Source organism: Haliaeetus leucocephalus, unplaced genomic scaffold (genome assembly GCF_000737465.1).
Source record: "Haliaeetus leucocephalus isolate CR32 unplaced genomic scaffold, Haliaeetus_leucocephalus-4.0 Scaffold173, whole genome shotgun sequence".
Classification (NCBI taxonomy): Eukaryota; Metazoa; Chordata; class Aves; order Accipitriformes; family Accipitridae; genus Haliaeetus; species Haliaeetus leucocephalus.
In genome coordinates this window covers 801,558-825,250 of record NW_010972609.1, presented here as the reverse complement: position 1 = coordinate 825,250, position 23,693 = coordinate 801,558, and the positions used below count along the sequence as shown (strand labels likewise).

Sequence of the window (23,693 nt, the reverse complement as noted above, 5' to 3'; positions counted from 1 at the left end):
TGAGGAGAGCTTTCAGCACTGAATCTCAGTCCTGATTTCACTCCACAAACTGGCAATACAGGGAGAACAAAAACTACTTAGAGATTGAGAAAGACTTCTCTAATTCGGTACTTTATTAATCTGCCATCAGATCTGCTATTTTGACACTCCAAATTACATGGATATTTCCATCTCCAAAAAGCATTTGCACTGTAAGAAGGAAGTTGGGTATTTCACACCCATAAAGCAATTTCATGTGTCTGTGGTAACCCCAGCTGATAAGACATCCAAATCAAGATGGGAAAAGAAATTTGCTCTGTAAGTCTATCTGTGAGTGCAGGGCGAAAAGTCATTACTACAGAGCAAAACCAGTCCTGCTTTAGATCATTATTACATGAATCATAAAATACTAGCAATTGCTAATAGCAAGAGCAAAGCAAAAATACACATAGTCCTGCTTGAAGACCTGATGTCTACGGAGAAGAGGCAGAAGGGGAAACGAGGCATTGCCAGAATGGAGACAGCCTTCACAGTTCTGGTTCAAGCCTGCCTAGAGATTACACCTACAACCAAAATGACAGTACCTTTGGACTTAGATCAAGGAAAAACATCATTCTGGGTGCCAGGAAAGGAAGGGGAAGCCTGGTGGAGCTGTAAGAGGCGCAAAGATGACACAAGAGGCAAACGTGGGGTAGCCAGGGATACAGCTGACGTGCAGAGACAGAGGCAAATTGTTGGTGACGTGGAGGATAAGCACATATGGCCTAATACTCAAAATGTAGAAGATGAGATCTAGATGGCTCTGCACTACCAAAAAACTTGACATAATCTTTCTAATAGATCTCAGGTGGTGCCATCAATAAGTTCTGCAGCAGGAGCCAAAGCCATAATAATCTACTTATCTATAAAAACTGGCAACACTTCATGTATTCCAATGAGGGTAACCAGGAACTTACAGGATAAATCAAAAAATATAATTTATCTTTTGTACCCATGAATGCTTTTTTTAGAATGAGGCCTTAATTTCTGTCTTTTCCTTCTCACAGTAGTGCTTAAGAGACACGTTGTAATAGATAATTTGGTACCAGCAAGAGATTTTCTAATCAACATTTTCCTTTCTGAAGGACATAACAATGGTAAATCAAAGGATAACTTTCCCAAAATTAATAATTAAGCGTTATCATTTCAAGTATTTTTTCCTTTTGCTTTTAGTAAAAACAAAAGATGTGGTTGCTATGGCAAGAGAAGGCCAGAGTCTCTTTACACACAACATGAATTACAAAAAGAATCTGATGTTATAAGAGTAAAATTAAGGTTCTAGTAACATCATGAATCCTCGTATATCTTTTCACAATGAAAGTATAGATTAAAACAAGAATTATGTTCCATTACATGAACAAAACTGCAAATCAAGATTGGACAAATATCAAACAACTGAATAACAGGAAAATATGTATAGGTAGGTGCCAATCAGGATCTTATATTTTAATGTCTTTGAAGTTTTATACTTAATATCAGCCAGATTCTGCTTTGCCAAAGTCCAGAGAAAAACACAAGAAAATTACATATAGTGCCAATAAAGGATAGGATGTTTTGTCTCTTGCAACTTCTGTGAGTTTATTGACAATGTATATATTGTAATTAATATAACATACTCAGCTTAATTACTCAATATACTATCAAAAAATCACTTTAATCAAAACAACAAAAAATTTTATTCTTCCACATTACAACTTCCTTCATTCTGCCACAATCAAAAAATATATTTTTCCATCAAATGATGGTGCATACTATTTCTAAATTCCTTGTGATACTGAAATTTCAACAAGTGAATTATTCTAGGTATCGTTATTTGCAAAAATATCAGTTAAATTTACAGCCAAATTCAGGCCATTGCCTTTATAGCTGCTACAGAATATCTCTGAAATGTCTTTGTAATATCTACAATCAGGTTTTGGTGCTTATATAAACTGCATTCTTCTTTCCTGGGAAAAGAAATAATTATATGGATTAGGAATAACAGATCGTCTTCTGGAGAAAGAAGAACATTTTTACAACCAGGAGAAAAAAGAAAAATTAAATCTGAAAAATTCAAATCTGAACTCTGGTTCTGTGTCTTGATATAACAATCTTCTGGATTTGTTTTTTTAAAAATAAAGTAGATTTTTAATTTCCAGTGGGTAGCAACCTAACTTTTTTCTCTCAGAAATACTTAATATTATAGTTTAGGCTTTTCTATTGTAGAAATATCTGTTGTCTGATGTAAATTTTCAGAACTATTTGCCTTTTGGAAGGAGAGCTTCCAAATGACAGGTAATCTATGCAAGAACACCTATTTCAATGATAAAAACAATTTTGCTTAAAACAGCCCCTAAAATAGTTACAACTTGAAAAGGTATGTTCCTAACCTTGAGTTGTTATGGCAACTTATTTCCTAAGTGTACATATCAACGTAAACAAAAATTCAATGTTTGATCTATTTTTGCATACAACCAGGTAAATCGAAAACAATATTAAGGGACAAGTACTGTGCAGTGACAGCTCTGCATCTGAAGTGCAACTTGACTCAGACTTTACAGACCACATAACTGAAGGTCAGCGCAAGTTCCAGCTTAATCTTGCTCTCTCTTAAAGAGAGATATTTTTATTAAGATCTGGCTTTAGTTTAAATTTTACTCTATTTCTTTATCTACCCCTACTCACTCCCGATAGATATCCTTCCCTCCCTGTGATTAATGACGAACAAGATCTGTCTGTTCTGCCTTATGGGCAGACCATTTCTGGCTTTCAAATACCTAATCAAGAGAGACTGACATAACTTGAGATCAGCGCAACTGGACTGGAAAGGAAGCCCTTGTCTATCGCCCTGCTGACAACCACATTAAGGCCTCCAGCATGCAAACAAGTGACTGTGTCCCAGCTGCCACGTAGAAAATGTCTTGTGCAGTCCACGCACAATCTGGAAGGATTGCATCTTGCGTATCTGCAGTTAATGATTTTGTATAATTGACCTGAGCAGTCAGATTCGACTGCGGCTTCACAGACATTTCGTTTAGTGGAGAAGCAAATTCAGCAGTTCTTTCCCATCTTGGGCTATGGGTCCTCACAGAGAAACCAAATTCGGGAAATAACACGGACAGAAAATACTCCTCACTTTTTAAACTTACATTTAACTTCCAGTTTTGCTGCCAAAACAAAAGTGTGATCCAACCGCGGCTTCAAAGAGTTTACCTTTCTGTAACCCAAGTGACTCTGCTGGTTTAGCTGAAAATCTGCCTTACCTCCCTGTAATTCAATATTGAATTGTCTGACTTCTCCTAACAGTCCAACTGCCATACCCTGAGCTCACTGCACATCTCCTGGCTGTGTCCCATCAGTCTCTCCGGCCACCCATACTGCAAGCAGGTGGTCAGACTAAGGAACCTCACCTTCAGGTTTTGGGTGGATGTCACCAGCCAAAACCACCGCGGCCACAATCAGTGTCAGGCTAGATCCTGACTTAAAACAGCTTTTCATCTTTTATCACCACTACTTTCTGAAGAAAGAAACAGTGCAAACAAGCAACGTTCAGGAAAAGGACCTTGGGCTGAGAAGATGGCAGTGACTATGAACAGAGCAAATACTACGTCAAAATCTACAAATACAATAATCTGCACATAATCCTCTAAATCTGAGAAAATATGGCTCAACTGAAATAGAACTGAATGAGCTGTGCTGTTCAAGATTTGGCCCTGTATATTTTTTTTTCTTCCTTTTTTATTTTTGACAACAACTTTCTATGAAGATCATCTTTTTCCTGTTATTTGGGTGTCTCTTAAATAGTTTGGGGAAAGTGCAGGAGAGAGAAAAACAGCATAAAAACAAATTCTTCTGCACTGATTTGAATTTTGGACAGAAATCAAGCATTGGAAAAATCCATCCGTTTGTAACACTGATCACCACCTCTGTTGAGGAAGGTGCGGACAGAGTCAAGTTTGCTCTTCTCCACAGTGATGCCCAAACTACGGGTCAGGGGAATGCAGAGCAGGGAGCATTAATCTGAGAAGAGGTCCCAAACCAACTTAGATCTGGAGCCTGTACTGTTGTGTCGGGCTATGCTAGTGTGCTCGTATGCCATTCACAGCTCCTCTCAGTCTTCTGGTACCTCCTTGTCTCCTGAATATTTCGGGCCAGTTACTGACTACCAAAGGAAGGCTGCCGTTAAGTAGTCAAGAGTGAAGACGATGGGGATTTGTGGATGCTCGTACGTCCTAATCACTTTCTCGCAGCCTTGACAGCAAAACGAGCTCTCCTGCTGGAGCGGGAGCAAGTCGTTGTCTTTGTTACAATACTTCCATATATCAGTCTGAAGCACAGCTCTCTCCTGCCCTTCAAGTAACTTGAAGAAATGAGTTAGGTTGTTATCTGTGATGAGTCATAATTATTTGTTAGGAATTTAGATCAAAGCGATCAAGTCAGGAGACAGTAAGGAGGCAAAATGGACCAATGAATCTGGGTAAGATTAATATTCCATTTCACATTAATTTCATCCTTCATATAAAAGAGTAGCAAAACAATGCTTATGCAAACCTCTCAGGTTAAATTTTGCTGCCACACTTACTCACACAAGGTACAAAATGCTCTTGAAGAAACAAACCAACATTTCTGAGGCTCTTCCGTTTCCAATATTTTATTTACTAATCTAACAAGCGCAAAAGCCTGGGAGACCAACCTTCCTTCCGCCCACAAGCACTGCCTGTTGGCAATATCTTCAAGCTCAGCAGGGGTTTAATAATCTTTCTTTTTCAAAATGACTTACAAGTAGATTTTGCAAGAAATGAAAATGTTAGAGATATACTTGGATTGCCCTACTGGCTGAGATCGCATTGAAAGAAAAGTAGTGTTGCAAGGGTCAATATTTCTAATGCTGAGAACTACTGACTTTCTGCCTAGAACAGATGCTTGACTCACTACTACTGAATTACTACCGTTTCTCTTACCCTGGAGAATGTAGCTGAGAACAGACCTCGGTTGGGGTAAACTCTTTTCAGATGCGCAGACTGTGCCTGCGCAGAAGGCATCTCAGAAGGTTCATGAAAAAGTCTGTTGGAGCATATTTGAGATACTGAAATAACTCCCCATTTTTCTAGATAGTAAGCACTAGAAAATTTGTTTAATCATAGTAAGAGTTAAAGAAACTGAGCATCTTCCAGAGCTAGCCCTGTATTCTGTTTGCCTTCCAGGTGAAAGAGAGGAGATAGTGATATCAGGGCAGGCAACAAAAATAAGAAAGGAAAGTAAAAATTTATGGTTGGAAGCCACCCATGACCAAACTACACTAGGATGTGGGACCCGACACCTGAAGAAATAACTAGAAATCACATGGCAAATGGAAACGCTGTAATAAAAACACATAGAAAGACAAGAAAAACGAAACTGTGAGCAGGATGAGACTTCAAAAGTTCTCGAAGTATTCGAAACAGGCAACCATGTGGGTTTTTTCTTTCTAGGTCAGTGAGGGATAATTCATATGCACTTCAGGTATGTTTTAATATATCAGAGATTCTGAAAGCAATTTTGATTGTTTTGTTTCTGAGTGACTGGAGATTGTCTGCACCATGGTGATTGGTACCTGGAACTCGTGTCTTTCTGACAAGGTGTGCTAGTACAGATGTGAATCACAGGTAACCTTCTTGAGGATGCACAGCTACTTCTGTATTGCTTTAGCTTCGTGACACAGAAAACTGCTAATTCTCCACTCACAAAGAACTTTGGAGTATTGCATTCTCTTCATACATCTGAGTTTTGTTATAAAAGAGGCCACTTGATTTGCAGTGTAAGAATTAAATTTAGCAACACAAAAGCTGAATAAAATACATTTTACAGATACTTTATAGATACGTGCGTGTTTGGATTGTGGCAGATTTATTGCTATGGACTTTTAGATATAAAATGAAGAAAGAAACAAAATATGTTAAAAGTGTTTCAGTGAGGAATGAAGCTAGCTCTTCATTTATGTGAAAACATAAGTTTAGGGTTGTTCTTGTACAAATAAAGATATCAGATTTATTTTTACAACAGCCATGGCCCTTCTCTCATGAGTGGCAGACACACAAATGATGTCAGTATGTATGACTAACAACTAAAAATAAAACAGATATTTTTGTACAGGCTTCGTAATATCCTATTAATACAAGACCATTTTGTTTGGTTTACATTTTCTTTGAACCTTGCCCATTCACAGCTCTCTCTGAGCAGTTTCCTTGTATCATACACAGTGACCTATTCTCACTCATGCACTTCTAGCGGTTTTAGAAAGAAGAAAAAAATCTGCCTCATCTTCATCTGATGAAAGCACTTTTCATCAAGAGTTTAGGAATTCATCCCTCTCTGTGACCCTTCTAATTCTACCAAGTTAAAAAAGAAAATCCATAAAAACATTTCCCAGCTAATCCCTTTCTCTAATATGTTGTTCTGGGCTTTTATCCCTGTAATAAATGCCTTGCTACATCTTTACTGTGATTAGTCTCATGGGATGCACATGTGATGAGCATCTCCCCACGGTCAGACTGAACATGGGTCAGAATCCCGTAGCAAATGCCAATACATGTCTGAATCCCCCCAAACAATCCAAGAAGCCAGTACTTTAGCATCAATGTTTTATACAGAACAGTGCAGCTACCAAGTTGTTAGAGGAAAGGGGCTAGGACAAAGCTTTTTTATTTCTGAAATGTGACGCTAAGGTGTTTCCAAAGTGAGGAAAAATTTAATTCCATGGGGTTTAATGTTGTTTCGTTTCCTCCAAGCACTGCACACAGTGAGTCGCTAAACCCCAAACAGGCATGTGTACCCCCAGAAAATCAAAACCTCGGTGCTGACTGGATCACGGTCTGGCTAAGCAAGCCTCTAAAAGACAGAAAATATATCCAGTACCAAGTGGAATTTCTGCTCAGAAAGAGGAAAAAAAGCAGGACCTCCTTATAGCCAGGGGTTCTGGCACTTGCACAGCATGTAAAAAGTATTGAGGATTGTAAGAGCTCTACTGCCTGTGCTTTTGGATGATGGAGAGGGAGCCTATCGATCTCTCACATTGGAGTAATTTTTTTTATTCTGTATAAATAATTACATCTTGACTGGAACAGGGACGCAAATCCAGATTTAACTGGACCTGGATTTTTGTCACATATGCTGAGTTTGAATGGCTTCCTCAACATTGTTACACAACTGAGACATTTTTAAAGCATCACTGTCTTTTTACCTGGACTCTTTGTTCTTTACGTGACCTTGTTGTGTTCACTCTGACATACTTTTTGTGACTACTGAGGAACCACTGACATGGTAACACAAAATACGATTTGATCTTTTTCTGGAAGTTTTTCCTTTGATTAGCAATGGGAGTCTGTGATACGGTGTTCCAGCCTTGTCTTGCAAACGGCCTTAAATTACGCTTCACAAGATTTCATTCTAAGTAGTAACACTGACAATCCCTATGTACACTTTCACTTTCTCTAAACTTTTTCTAAAAGCAGACTGACATGTATAGAAAACTCACTGGACTTTACTGCATCAAAGTTCTATAAAATCCTCTAAAACAAGCGTGCCTGCAAATGCTAGGCCTCTCCCAGATTTTAATTCAATGTGCAAATCATATACTTCAAGCTGAAAAAATAATCCCTGCAGGGATGATTTGATGTTGGATGGGCATGTCCCCCTTTTTCTAATGGTAATAATTAATTTATAGTCAGTTTCAGTAAATATACAGTTTCCCCATAAATAAAGATTCAAAATTCACAGACCAGACACAATCTCATTTTCTATTTCAGCATTTTGACATTCATTGGTTAGTGTCCCCCACAAAAATCATTGGTCTCAAGTTTAGATCATACTATTGTAAGAAGATTTGAAAAGTGGACTAATTTCTTCTTGCATTGTTTTCCAGTTACTGTCATAATAACTTAGAACCACAGGCTCCTGAACTAATTTTTTTAAAATAATAAACTCTTCATTGAAATTTAAATCCCTTATTCTTGGGATATCTTTGAATATAATAGTCTCAAATTCTAATGTAAACAAGCAGCCAGATAACGAATGCCTCTCCAAAATTCAGCATCCCAAGCAACCTATTGCACTGTTTCCTCTTTTGCCAGGGAACACATTTTCTGTCTTGTCTTTCTCCAGAACTGCCTGGCTTTATTCTGACAACAAGAATCCATGTTGATCTTACATCCTCTATGTAAACAAAAATATTGCTACATCTTTAAATCCAACAAGTCAATTGAACACAACTGTGTACAACGTTTCCCCAAGAACAGATGATGGTGCTCAACCATATTCATTCTTAATCTGTTGGCACCTCCTAGATCTCTGTAAACACACTCAGTGTAGAAAGTTATTTAGTACCACTCATGACGCCCAAAATTTCATCCTTTGTAGGTACTGGCAATTATTCATAGTGTTGTTAAATTTTCTGAGATTATGAATAAGCAAAGAGTTCTGGGGTGTGCTTAAGTCTCGCTTTTTTTAATCTTTTGTTTTTTCCACTACATGCAACATTTTTTTTTCTTGTAATTGACCAACAAGCATCTTTCTCAAGTGTTTTTTTCCTTCACCCTTCCAGTGAGAACTCCATACAGAAGACCCCAGGCCTTCAAATTTTAACCCAAGAGCCAGTATTCTTTTGTAAAGGTATGAAAAGATCACATTTCCTTTTAATTTGCTTTACATTTTTGCATGAAAGTTACTCATAATGTAGCTTTACCTCTCTCTAGATTGTACCCATTATTCTGACACTTGAAGGCTTTTGTGAAGTGCTTTTATGCATTACTTCTCTTGCATTTATTCTTATATACTGGATGCTAGCAAAGCTGGTTCCCAAACCATGCAAAGCTCTGTCAATTTGAAGATAACTTCTGGTTATTATGACTTGAATTTTATTTCATATTTGGCATTCCCAAGAAATTCTATAACCTCAGAGCTTTGCTTGCCTTCTATTAATTTTACTCTAGCCTAGATAACTTCCATTAATTGGGCACTTTTATAATGTTTTATGAAGTGTTCATATAGGCTCTTCCAAAAGTTCTCGTGCACTATTTTCTTTAGATCATAATCATTGCTTCCTACCTGATCAGGGCATAATCTCCCAGAACTGCAAAATTATCTTTTCAGCCCTACAGACATCACCAGCTCTCCTAAGTTTAACCTTCTGCCTTCATCCTTGCATTTAAAATGAATCTTGCATATGTTTTATCTTTAAGTGCAGCATTCTTCAGATTTCTGTTCTACACCTTCTGAAGGTTTGAGTTAACAAAAATTATTAAACCCACAAACGCTTCAGAATCAGCCACATCCAAAAATAAAAATACAAAAATACCTTCTAATGGCCCCTGATTTTTTTCCAACTACTGTTTGCAGGCTCAAGGGGGGAGATATTTGAAGTTTTCCTTTGTAAGATAAGTAGTTTCAGTTGCAAGGAAATTTTCACCTGCTTAACACTTTTATTTAGGACACTGAATTTATTCCCTTTTATTTGTTTTTCGTAACTGGTATTTGGTTTGTATGGATTGAGCAGAAAGTCTTTTTATTCCGTGACTAGTTTTACCTGGATGTGCAAAACCACAGCTGAAATCGCATAACAATGCACCCTGAGGAAGGTCAATCCTGTAAACCACATTGCCCACTTTCTCAGCTGTACCTGGGCATACTTACTGTCTTCAAAGTAATAACACAAAGTTGGCCTTGATTTTAACATATTCTTAGTTGGGAAGTGCACCAGTGGACAGAAATTATACATGCACTGCCACACTTCCTCCCCAAAATATTTACAGTAGGTTCTACCTACCTACTTATCCTAAGTCTCACGAGGGGACTTTTCCTACTTAAGCAATAAATTGTTCCTTGAGGAAAGGGCTTGAAACAGGCTTGACCTTGTCCCTGGTTTCTTCCTGAGCTGCTTAGATAGCTGACATGTTTACAACCTTTTAAAGCCCTGGAGTTGTCTTTCTCTAATGACTACAGAAGCAAATTACGTGCTCTGTGTAAAAGACAATGCTGCTATTACTGCATGTATTTCTGAATTCTAGCAGTACTTTGAAGTCACTTAACAGTTAAAATGGTAGCTAAGTATGCATTGGTTACAAAATACTTCTAGGAGTAAAATACCCTGTAAAGAAACAAATGCATAAAAGCACTTCTACTGAGCAGATATTTTTTTCTCCCTGAAATAGAAGAGAATTTTAAAATAAAATTTCCGTCTAGCAGAAGAAAACATTTATTCAAAATTAATTACATACTCACCTTTGACTCTATCTCCTTTGTGCAGATGAATTTCCCCTTCTCCTTGAGGTTGATATGGCTTTACGACAATAAAAAGTCTTCCAGGTACAGCACTGTAAAGCTTGCGTTTTGGACCCTGATAATCCAAGGCAGACAGAGTATCCTTGTTGGCACTAGGATTGTAAACGGCACTGGAAATTGAAATTAAAAAGCATTAACTGGTTATTTAAAATAACCATCACATTAGCAGGATTAAATTAAGAGTGAATAACATAATTGTCTTCCAGTAATACACCTAACCCTGCAGAAAAAATACATGGTTTTCATCCTAAACACATGCTTGTAATGGTTGAAATCTTTCAGCATGAAACATGATCAATATCCACCTGACCACGATGGCCTAGAAAAGAAAACATGTAACACTAAAGTGTTTAGTTTTTCTGCAAATTAAACTTGCACATTCACAGAGCCTGATGAAGCTTAAAATTTATAGGCAAATCATACATCACAAGCATCACAATTTGTCAGAAAGGCTTTAAAACATCTGTATTTACAATTATTGGTAGGAATGGGTATCTTTGTAATATTGTAACATTAACTGACAACTGAATTATTAACTGAAAGGACTGAATAATCAAGTTACTTTGTCACTCCAAGGCCTGGAGCTAAATTTTAGATCTCCTCAAAGCATGGTTCTTATGGCTAACATATTCTCCAGAAGACCATTTCTGACTGCTGGCAATCCATAGCTCTCCCAATGACTTCAGAGTGGTGTGCCCAGGTAAGTCATAGGTCATCAAACAACACACAATCTACTTATGGTGTATAAAGAAGAAATTATTGAAAGCTAGTGAACAATAGATAAGATCATTATTAAACCTCTGGAAAAATGAGCGAACTGTCAAAAATATAACATGAGAAACAGGCAAATATTAAAGAGGGTGGGAAACCTATAGGAGATATCATAATAAACTTGTAATACGCTACTATTCAACCTTAAAAAGAAAACCAACATAAAAACTTGAGGTCTTACACAGAAAGTCTAGAAACAGAAAATACTCATGAGAAAGAAGAATATTCATAAAGATTTATAGGAAAAAGATAGGGTACCAAAGGAAGAAGAATTATTTAATGGTCATCTAGCATTGTAACACTCCGCTTACTTTCTTGTAAGGAGAAAGAAAAGATCTCAAACTGCTATAAGCAAAATGAAATACGAAGGCTGGAGTTTAGTGTTTCTTCACCCTTTTTTTTTAACAAATCTCCTACCAAAATAGGAGTCAATAAGGCTCTCAATATAGGTAAAGAAGTTGTCTGGTAAAGAAACAACTACAGTGGATCTTTCATATCAGGAACACTTCCATTTTCCTGCAGTAACTTTGTTACTGTTTGGAATAGCATCCCCCTTGTTGTTCTGTTCTTCTATTAATGTGAACAGGTGCAACTAAAGATAAGCCCTACTTAAGAGTTTAAAAGTGAGCTCTGGTTGCATGTCTGTGATGGAGTTTGCATCAGAAACCTCAGCCAGCTCTCACAGTCGTTTAAAGGAAGACCAGAAAAGATGATGTTTGGGTTTCAGTTCTTTTGCTCCAATCCTTTTTCCTTATACGTAAAGAAACAGCACCATAAAAAAATCTGGATCTATAAACTTGCTACACATCCAATTTCCACCTGGCTCAAGCTGTATTTTCTGCCTAGTGTAGTAGCAGCCAGGTAGCAGCTGTTCACAAAGTTATATCCCAGCATCTTCTGGACTCCTATCCCAGAAGATACATTGATTTTCTCTCTCACTGAAAGAGGAGGGGGAAACGGCACATTTAACCTCCGCACCAAATGCATCATTGCTCTTGAGACAGGCTTACTAATGGAAATCAGGGCTGCAAACGGGAAAGATGACTTCTTCAAAAAAGATCTTTTCTCTCCCTCCTTGTCCCCAGGTTGGGCTGCCAGCCCAGCAAGTCTCATGCCATGAAGGAGCAGGAGGAGGATGCGGAGATTTCAGAAGACGTGTGGATATGTTTCCCTCTCACCCAGAAGAAAGTGGCCACCCTTGATGGCTCAGCCCTGACTGAGGCTGTGCTGGCACCTCCTTTCACTAATCATCATGGGCCAAATTCCAGAGGAAGGCTGCCAGTTCCCCTGCCTCCCCCAGCCTCCCTCCAAAACCAGTCTGGGATGAAAAGCAGCAGCCTCATGAGAAGATAATCACCTGAGCCACACAGGCTGTAAAGATCACATGAAGCCCTTCCAGCATCACTTTCCAGCCCCTTTCCACAATGCAAACCCCACAAACCTCATTAACCTTTCCCCATTAACCCACCCCTTCTGGCCGCTTCTGCTCCAGAACCCAATCTACTGCTATGTCAAAAAGGGCTTTTGCATCTAAGGGGAGCAACAGCTTCGTGGTGAATGTATTATTTGCAAATAATAAGCAGAGAGAGCAACAATTCCCACATTTAGCTGACGGTAAGTAGGTGGTCATACAGTTAAACAAAATCTGTGAGGAAAGTGTCATGTAAGGTGCCATTCGTGACTGCAAAATGGGCCTGTGGCAAGAAAAGGCATTGCTTGCAGGAAAAATTACAAACAAAATCCTTTTAGTTGTCTTTAAATTTAGAGAGCCTCCAGCTCTCTTCTCAGTACTTGCATGTACTCTGGACATCTCTGAAACAAGTCCTGATCATACATCCGAAACCCTGCAGCTGGGTAGCAGTTTAAGTAGCTGTGATACTGTGAAAGATGATCTCTTTCACTAAGAGAAAGACCAAAATTTTATTTCCACAAAATTTCAGGCATTAAATTGGTTTCTGCTATCATTTGTGCTAGTTTTCAAAATCACGTGCTTTCAGAAAGGGAAGAGGAAAGTGGCTGAATAAAGTCAAAGCAAATAAATGTTTGCTTATTCAAAAAAACCTTTTAATCATTCCCCCTGCCTCAAAGGTTTGTTTATACTTCAAGAATTTGGAAGTGCGTTATCCCAGGAATATTGATGAAAAGGTGTTTCTTATCCCTTCCAGCTAAAATAATCACTGACTCTAAGGTAAAACTTCCCACTGGTGGTATCAGCAGTATCCAGTGGAAGATGAGAACACTCGTTCTCTGAAAAGCACCTCACAGCCACCTCCTCACCTAAGCGAAGCCTCATTACAGACAACCTGGTTTTAAGCCAATACGGGTCTCTGTGAGGAAGTGTCACCCAAATTATAACCAAATGAGGTTTTGCTATTATTGTAACATACAACAAGGTAAGATGAGTTTGCTCTACTGCATGAAACCGCTGGCATAAGAAATTTGCATCCTGTTCCTTCCAGTGATTCTTACATTTCAGACAACTTTTTTTACACTGTGCCGTATTTCCACTCTCCAGCAGTATTGTTACTATCATGAATAGTGCCTGTCAGTTTGGGTGCCTACAGCCAAGGAGAGAAGAATGTGCATGGTAACAGGTGACAGCTTCAACAACATGACATTTTGTTTTACTGAATTGAAAACTCAAGTAAAGATCCATTACACCTACAAGGACAAAGAGAGGCCAACAGTTGCATTTCTTAATAATGCTCACGTCCTTTTTTACTCTGAACAGCGGATGGGTTTTGCTATTAGGAAACAGGACAGACAAAGCCTGATATTTTAAATGACCATTGAATTAAATGGGTTTGGTCAAAACATTTAAGCTCTAATTCTCTCCATCACTACTCAGCTCTGCCTCCCTTCATTTTTGCAGCCCTGCACTTTAACCCCTCGTCCTGGTGCAGCTCCATCGCTTGGACACTTGACAGATGCAGTTCCCAAGTCCTCCTCAAAGTGAAGCTGCAATCGCCTATTCACAGGGCAGTGGCTTCACAAAGCCAAAGTCCCCGCCTGTGATCAAAACTTAGACACAAACCTCTGTTTTATTATATTACTTACAATACCTACAACACTCTAATTAGTCAGGATTTGCTCTCCATTGGGACATAGCTGCAGGATATTTGCAGAGAGTGCCTGCTAAATCACATTTGTAATTCAAGAGGAAAGGAAAAGCAGTAAAGTCATAGGGAATGCAAAACCCGGCAGCGAAGATAATCATGGAAGAAGCCCACAACATCTACCACCACCAGCTCAAGAAGCCTCTTTTGCTCTAGGCCAGCCTCCTACACAGCCCCACTTATTCCCCCCAGCTATTCCCCCTATTTTACTCTTTGGTTCGGCACACATCTACAGAAGGGAGAACTTAAACAGTCTCTGCTCCATCACCCATGAGCAGCTCCAACATAGGTTTCAGGCATGACCAGTAGTTTCATGAAGGGATCAAGTATCTCAGAAACATTTTACTTTTCTGTTAAAAGCAATCATTATTTCAAGTGTTACAAAATCTTGAGAACTAGCACCTTGACTTGGAGTTGCAAACTCAACAGTCACTGCTGAGCTTTGCTGAACTTTAAAGCCTGCCTGGCTGCTGGAGCTCCATGAGGAAACAGCTGGCTTTGACTGGAGCTTCCAATTAAAACATTCACACTTGGACATGTTCCACTGTGCTGAGATTTTATTACCTATATATTATATAGAGTGCAAAAGGGGCATATAAATAACAAAAAAAGAACATAGCAGTCCAGCATGATGCCATTAGGGATATCTCATGCTGTGCAAATAGTCAAAAAGTCACCTGATGTGCCTGTGCTGCTGCCGTTTGGCATCCTCCCCCAGCCTGTTCAGGGATGGCGACCGGCTCCGGGAGGATGGAGTGTAACTCCCCACAGTTTTTACAGTTCCATTAGGATTATTCTGCATCTGTTGAAGTAGATGAGGTGAAAGGCTGCGGTGTGAAGAAGCAGAGGAGGAGGCTGACCACTCAGGGAGGTTGTTGATGTTCAGATTGTTGTCGCTGTTGGAACGAAGCAAGATCCGAGGTGCTGCTAAGGTGCTTGGGGGTCTCCGCCTTCTGTTTGAATAGGTCGGAGCCTCTCTAAAGGGCACTGTGTAAAGAAAGACATCCAGGGTAATCTCAGATGATTTCACCATTCATATGTGTTTACCACCCCATAAAAAGATTTAGCAACATATGGCATTGTTTCTTCTGCCGAGACAGAAACTGTACCTTGCCTGCATCGCTAATCGAATTCATTATCTTTAAAACATCATTAAAACCGAAAACAACTGGGCAACGTTAACCTGTTTATTGCCTTTAATAAACAGTTAGGCGACACTGGCGGCATGAGTCTGCTAACAGTCTGAACTATGGCCTGGGAAACGGGAAACACCTCATTATTGTCAATATTGAGTCTCAAAAAGTTCATATTCATACTATCTTGTCATATTCAATCAGAAAGCCACAGAAGAGGGCTGATCGGCAGAATTTTTGATGTGTGATCTTCTAACTTCCTTCTCCCATTGGCAACCAAACTGGGAGAATTTTGTTCCATTGCAAGTTCAGGCCTAACCTGAAGTCTGTAGTGTTAACAGTCACCTTATCCCCATCTTCCAGGTTAAAAATTGAGGACATAGGTTCTTCTCCTGGCAGAACTCTATTACATTGCTATAATCCCTAGGTATTCCTCTCTTTCTAATCTAGGCATTTCTACTGCATCTATTACTATTGTATATAGAACATATCACCCGAGGGTAATGCACTCACTTCGTCACGTGCTGTGTCCCAAAGAGAACATCACTGTACCCAAAGGCTGCGATATACTACTTAATGAAACAGTCATAACAGAAAACAAAAGCAAGGGCAATAAAAATGTAATACAAACCAGAGGGCCCATCCTTTCATCAGTTATTGGTACAGTGCTGCAGTCATACGAGAATTTGTACAAGCAGACGCTACATTTTCCAGATCTCCTTTTCTCACTGTAGTGGGTCAGTTAGTTCCAAGTGCAACTCAAAAGGCAAATTTCCTAATAAAAGGCACCCAGCTATCACTAGATGTGATGGGATTTCCTACCCATATTGTAAGGTAATAAAGGATCTGACCCCGAAAACTCACACTTGCCTTGGTCCCCATTCATGCAACTACTCTCATTAATTTCAGTGGAACTCAATGGGGTCGCAGGATTTGATCCAAAGTGCACATATTTACATCTGAAAAGTCACAGGAGTATAACTAACAAAAGGCAGCCAGGCATTATTCTGAGGACTTTATTGAGCTGTTGTAATTTTCAAAAAATCATATTTCAGTTGGGAAAGAAGCCCCACAAAATATCATCCTACATGTCTAAAGTGCCAGTAAATGCCATTTATAAAGTGCCAGAAATGTCTAGGCATTCAATACCCTTCAAAAACACACAAAACCCCGAATAAGAACGTCTGTCATACTGTGCAAGTAAATAAATTCACATAAATATGAATATACATAGGAATCAATCTGTCCTGCCTTGAAATACAGCCTTTAATTGAGAGAACACAGCAAAATTTAAGGTTTCAGAGCAAAACTGAAAGCATATTTATAACATAAAGATGGAACTGCTAGTAAAAAAAGGGTTTATATAATTTTCACCAGAATCAGTTTATGATTAACTGCGATTCTGAATATTTTAAAATAACATCCTATTTCTAATGAGCTGAAACTTTCTACGGTAAATAGCTCAACAACATCAGAACAACCACACAAGAGAACAGTGCGCAGAGAGAGAAATGTCTTTAAATTCATTTCCATCATATTTCATTTGAAACAAGGCTGAAATAACAGAAGTAGTCTTTAAAAGCTGTTAAAGGGGATAAAGCATAGAAGTCCAATATTTATGCTAGAAGCTGTCTAATTTTCAGAATATTCCAAGTTTTTTCATATTTAATATTTTTTTAAGGTTTCACAGCAGCAGAGTATGTCACTGAAAGCACCTTGGTGCTTCAAATGTCACAGTGAAAGCCCCAGTTAGTACTAACTTAAAGAAAACTCACAGCACTTATTTCCAAAATTGACCTATACAGATCCTCTAGATTGATGTATGTGACATAGACGTGCCCTTTGTGCCTTCCTGTATTTTTGCCATTGGAATATGGCTCTAGAAATTATTTCATTGAAGACAAGGACCTTTCCCAGGTACAATAAAGCAGAATAGCTACTGTAATCATTCTGGTAAAGGAGAAAGTACACAAAAAAGGGAATGTTTTGCATATACAGGTTTGCTACCCGAAGGTCTAATGCTGTTCCCTTAGGGTCACCAAAGTTTGTCTTGGACTTCAGTAAAAATTGGATCTGACCCTTAGATTTGAATTTTTCATGACCTTAAAGAGGTAACACTTGAAGCAGACTGCCGAGCCTTCCAGCCACAGACTGATAAAGCTGAATATTGCCAACATTTGGGGGATGTTTACTGTAACTTTTGAGAGGTTGGTGGGATATCTCCTGGCAGGAGTGGGAGGGAGCACGAGGGGCACGGTGCTCAGGCACGGCAACAGGACGGACGGAGAACTGCTGAGCACGTTTATACCAACAGATTTTAGAAAACACAAAACTGGCACATTCATTCCTACTAAGAAACGGGGTATGTTTTGTACATATACACACTCTCCAGGTACCAGATTAAATTAATTCTTTTGCCCTTACACACCTTAGAAGGATTTGACATGACCATTTAGGAGTTAGCTTTTGCTTTGCTATTAATGTTCTATTCTTAAGCAGAGAACTACAAGCAAAATTAGCCTTTACTACAGAAAACAAACGGGAAAGGGGACAACTAATTACACCAATTGACGTATGTCTAACACAAATCTTTTATAGAAAGAGTTAAAAATAAGCATTTCCGTGCCTAAAGTGATTAATATTCCACCCAACTGTTTCTTTTCCCCAGCAATCTGCAAACTGTAAGTGGGTGGATATTTTTTTAGCTGCTTCTTATAGGCATTATTTATATTATTTTCACAGTAAAAAAATAACTACAACACAAAATGATGAAATGCAAATGTCCACGCTTTAACCCCTGTTGGACATTGTTTTTTCCCTAATATTTCACCATGTTCAGAACTGTAAGTATAACTGTTGCAAAACTTGTTTGGGAAAAACACTTCATAAAAAAATGACACGAAAAATGTCTGAACTAATTTCATGCCCCTAAAGTTTAAAATTATCATCCCTAAAATCATACCTGAAAGTACCATTTAATCCTTCCTCCAGCTCTCAGAATTCTATTCCTGGCATTTCATACATCTGAAGGGGCAATTCTACACCATTCACTGACAAAAATTCACCTAGGAAATTCCTTACATGTCTTCAAATGCATTTCTTAGGGAACAAACACATTTTTATAACTACTTGACTCTTCAGAGAAAAACCTAAAATGAATAAAGTCACACCCAGCCTTAATAATCAGCTACCTAAATGGACTGTCTAACACAAAATAATTTTGAAAAAGAAATTGCAGGAATTGATTAATTATAGAGTCACTAAGCCAGTCATATTAAATGTACACAAGAAAACACCGGTCTGAAACATCAAAGTGTTCTGCTTTCATTGCTTACCTTCTTTCTTTGTGAAGGCATTTAACAAAGACTTCATTTTCCCTTTTTACTTTAGCAGCAATCCCCTCATTATATAACCTTTGCTGGGAAGAAAGAGGCAAAAAAAAATAATAAAAAAAAAAATAAAGCTACCCAATTTCTATGTGTTCAGGCTGCCTGCACCCTGACATAAGCAGCAGGTTTCTGGGCACTGTGTAATTGCGAGCATAGCTGGGCAAGCAGTACCCAGCGTTCTGGTGACAAAGCCCACCCCACATTCTGTCTGTCAGCTGGGAGCCAACTGTGCATAGACTGGAGCTGCTCAAAAAAAAAAAAAATCTTGCTATCTTTCACAGCATTAGTCATGTGAACACCACCGCCACAGCCTTGCAGACGACAGATACCCTGGCTTTCGCGAGCGCTGCATTTGTGCGGGAGCGAACGCCGGGGCTGAGGGAGCTCCGAGGGGGCCAAAAATTCATATATACGAAGGGCAGGGGGGAGCGAGGTGTGAAAAGGTACTTTGCAGCGGCGCTCCGCAGGCTGCAACTGGGGAAAGGAAAACCTCGACAGAGATGAGAGCTGCTGCAGAAGTGCATTTAGCTTTTAAACTTGCACAGCTGACTCTGTGCGCAGAGGCTTTTTGCTATTTATTTGCTCTTTGCTATTTATTTGCTTTTTGCTACTTATTTGCTTTTTGCTATTTATTTGCTTTTTGCTATTTATTTGCTTTTCGCTATTTATTTGCTTGCTTACTGCAATGCTCCAAAGAGCCAATTTGAAGAAAAGTACAAATCACACCAAGCTTCACACAATGACTACGTTAAGAATGGAGACAAAACTGGCACTAAACAGAATATCTTAACATGGCCTATATTCCAGTCTGAAACAGATGAGATACAAGCACACTTATTTTCCACTCCCTTTCCACTGCGCTGGAATAAACCAGAATTTCTTTTTGCACAGGATAAAAATAAGAAAATTTGACCAAGCCGCTTTGCTAAATTCAGTGCAGATGCCAGAAAATAAATGATGTAGCCATTGCACTTTTTAAAGTACTAATTCTGAAAAAAAAATTCTATAGATAGCTATGCCAGCCAGTGCAAACATCCTCCCAGAGGAAGAGCAAATAACTGAAATGGGCAGATAGGAAGCAAGGAGGAGGTGCTAACAATCACAAAAATTTTAGGCATAACTAGTTAAATGTAAGATATAAAGACTCCAAAGAACAGGAAATTCACTCTTTAAAAAAAAGATTAACCTACATTAAAAAATTGCCTTCAAATAGTATCAACTATATAACAGTTAATAAATATTTATTCCATTTCAGACATCTCTGCTGATCGCTAATGCATCTATTTTGAAAACTGGGTCTTTTTCTTACTGAGAAAACTGCTTCAAGACAGAAAATAAATGACTTAAATGAATTTAACCTCTGTATGCATAATTATCTCATATGTGCCGTAACACTGAAAAGAATTAGTAAGCATAAATAAATTCAATAGTTTAAACTAAACATTGTAGTGTTTACATAGTTATTAATTTAAAAAGAAAGGAACACTTCTCTTAATTATATAATTTTACACTTTGGTTCAATTTATTTTTAAAAGCGACTATTTTTAGCAGGTGGAAATCTTACCAGAGGAAATGTCGGACACAGCATATGTACATCATTAAATGTCTTTATTTGACAGGAAGAATGTTCTTCTTAACTTTGAAAAGATGCAAAGCTTTCTAAAGAATAACTTTGACCTGTTATTTGCTAACTTATAAATATGTGCATTAATTAACTCCCCCGAAGAATCAATACCGTTTCCAGAACAAGAACTGCTACACCAGAACAACCGTGCCACTAATTTGAATTACGAGCTTCTGCACGTTACTTTTTCTAATATCTTCATTCAATCCCCCGATTATATTTGGAGCTACAAATGACAAAGGAACTATAATTATTAATAATATTTTACATTTCCATACTGTTTTCTAACTAAACTTAGCCAATAGTATGCGAGGGCTCATGAATTTTGCATGAAAACCTCAGTATCTGGTAGTACTCCTGCTTCGATAGCCAAATGGAGACCAACAGAAGCGAGTTTTATGGTGGTTGCTCGTGAAATGCTCGGGAAAGAGATTGTAATCTTAATTTTTGCTTCCTGATGGGGCTGAGATAGTCCTTTGTAAAAGTTGGGCAAGTGCTTGCTGGTGATCCTTACTTTTAGCAATTGCATGATAACCTACGGGCTGTGCCACTGCACGGTTGTCCATTGACAATACAGAGCATAGATTGATCCCCGTATACTTCAAGAGGAGAATTACCTGTCGTGCCCAAAGGAAAAGAAGAAAACCACTGCCTGCCTATGCTCAGTTCTGTGCTTTAATAAGCATACCACCAGTCACAGAAAATTACATACAGGCTATGAGCATTAACTGTCTCCAAAGGGATGGGATCTCAGCATTGCTCATGTTCCTCTAAGCCGAACATCCTGAGCATTTTACTGACAAGGTGACACTGGTGTAGAAACCCAGGAGTTGAATCCTCAAACTGCCTTTTCCTTTGTGTGGGTGTCAGTGTTTCAAAGTAATGATAGCCTAAGTACCTAATCACAGCAGTTAGGCGATGAAAGGGTTAAATCAATTGTGCTCATTCACGTCCGTTCATATACAGTAAAATAAAAACAGACAGGCAACTGTCGCCAATCAAAATCAATCCCAGGGGGTGTTTTTATTAGATTCTTGCCGGAGCTGTAGCATTTCATCATCTAGAGGTTTCTAATCAGTGTTATAAAAACATAACAAATATTAAAGTCACCTGAAATTATTAAGTTTTGTGGAAATTGTGGGAAGTCTTTCTGATCTACACTATCAGATATATCACCTGATGAGTGACCATTTTATTCCATTTAACTGTCTGCCTTTTCCCCAACACAGGAAATATAATTTCTTCCTACATGGCAGAGCCCACTGCAATAAACACTATTGTACAATTGGAAAATATGACAATCCAAGAAGTCAGTGAACTATTTGCAGCTGCAGTTCCTGTTTTTTTCCAGTTTTCACTAATAGCTTATTAGAATTTGTTTATTTTAACTGAAGTCCCAAAATCTGTGGTGTTGGGAAGTTAAAAAAGAAAATATTACAGCAGCTTCCACCTTTTCCTGAAAGATTTTCTGCCTCACAATGGTAGTCTTGGTATTATTAGCTCAGGACAAAAACCTAATAATTTGACTATGCTAGCACACAACAACTATATAACCCAAAAGCCATTACCATCCATAATCTAAAAATCATGAAGAACCATACAAATAGAGGAGAGGTAAGCCCTAATTTCCATACTTCTTCTGTAGGTGCTCAGGAAAATGCGTGTGAGCTCTGCACGGGGATGTCTCTGAGAAGAAAAGGCCCCCTTAAACAAGATTCAAAACATGGGCTCTTAAGTTAATTTTGATTAGCATTTTTTTGCACATTTGTAACATCAGGCTCCCAAATTTTATAGGTATTTCAGTCCATAGCTCCCAGTAGAAATCTATGGAAAATCAGTGATTTACATACCCTAGAGGATCTACTTTTAGCCACTTAAATGCCTTTAGAAAAAGCAAAAAATTACCTGACTGAACATGCTTTTACTTAATTGCCCTCCCAACACACCTCTAAGACCAAGGACTTCCCAGATGATGGTAGAACACAGTTATGATTGCCTTTATTCTTTTTTGATTTTGTCCATTTTGGAGTTCTTGCCAGAAAAAATCCCTTTAACTTGTATACACATCTAGGTTTTTGTTAAAAATACAGTTCTTAGCATGTATAAATGCATTTCTCTCCAGTATAAAATAGACTTCCCGTATGCTAAGCCACCAAATGGAGAGTTAGACAAGAAAAGACAGATTCAAATATAGACTGTAAAGTACAAAAAGACTCCTAAAAAAAAAAAAAACAACCCAACCCAAAAAAACTCTGGGTTGGTACAGTGCTTCTGGATTACTTACTTATTCCAGAAAGCCACAAGGTGGTCAGGAACACAGGCAGTGGTGACAGATTCGGAAGGAATCCACCTCAGAGGAACAACTAAACCTATTTCCTAAAGCAAAGCGGTTTTTTTAATTATTTTTTTGAAAAAATCTGGGGAGTTTGCTCAGGCACATGCAGTTAAACCAGCACTGAGAGAGGATCTGAGCCCACTCAAACGATGCTCGAAGAGTCCAGCCTCAGCCGACCTAACATTAGTTTCTCTCTCGCCACCGTTAGCATCTTCTTACCACCCACCCAGCTACTCGTGGTATCAGTCAGCTCTTGTTAGTAGCCTTCAGGCAATCAGTCCAAGTTTGAAGGGTAGAATGGGGGCAGGAGACTGTGTGGAGGAAAGGACAGCAGCGGGATGGCTCAGGAACAGATGGCAAGAGTTATCAATTAGAAAGAAAAAACAAAAAATAGCAGTGCAAGTTACACAGCCATGTGCCAGACGTCCCTTCCGTCACCTGGCATTTCTGCTATATTGCCGTCCCCAAGCTTTGCTCTATGTGACAAGGGCTAGCCTCACTCTGCTCTCACCAGGAACCAACTACGTTCACAGAATTGCTTAGAAAAACACCAACGAGGAGCTGGAAAGGCTCTGGGATATCCAGCAAAAGCCAGAGCTGTGTGGATGGCTTAATTAGAGGTGATTTTTTGTGTGATGGAGTGAACTGGCCACTGCTAGGCTCTCCAATTCTGCAGAAAACACTTTACTGAATTCCTGTTATTAGAAGTATTTTAATAACTAAGCATGTGAGGTGTCTAGATTTGTGGGTACATTTCAGAGGAATTTTAACAGTTGATGAATATACAGTTGCCACATAAATGAGCTTAAAATCATGGGAAATGAAAATCAGTCCCTCTTTCTTGCCATACTCACATGATTATAAATAAGCCTTCACTAAGATTACAGCAGTAATGCAAGAATAACATTCAAAGATCTGCATGCTTGTGCAGAAGGGCGACATGTTCACCTTATGGCTTTACTTTCAGATGCTTACACAATACCAAGAAGATACAGAGATTCTTCTACTTAGACT

At 38.6% G+C, this 23,693-nt stretch overlaps 1 protein-coding gene across 1 annotated transcript in view; it reads right to left on the bottom strand.

Annotated features, from left to right (window-relative positions):
• Positions 1-23,693, bottom strand: part of SHANK2 (SH3 and multiple ankyrin repeat domains 2) — a 314,299-nt gene that overhangs the window by 210,652 nt on the left and 79,954 nt on the right. Inside the window, exons 10-11 of the mRNA XM_010563678.1 lie at positions 14,876-15,185; positions 10,252-10,421 (exon numbers count right to left, since the gene is read on the bottom strand). Coding sequence (XP_010561980.1) covers positions 10,252-10,421; positions 14,876-15,185 — 480 coding nt within the window. The remainder of the gene's footprint in view (positions 1-10,251; positions 10,422-14,875; positions 15,186-23,693) is intronic.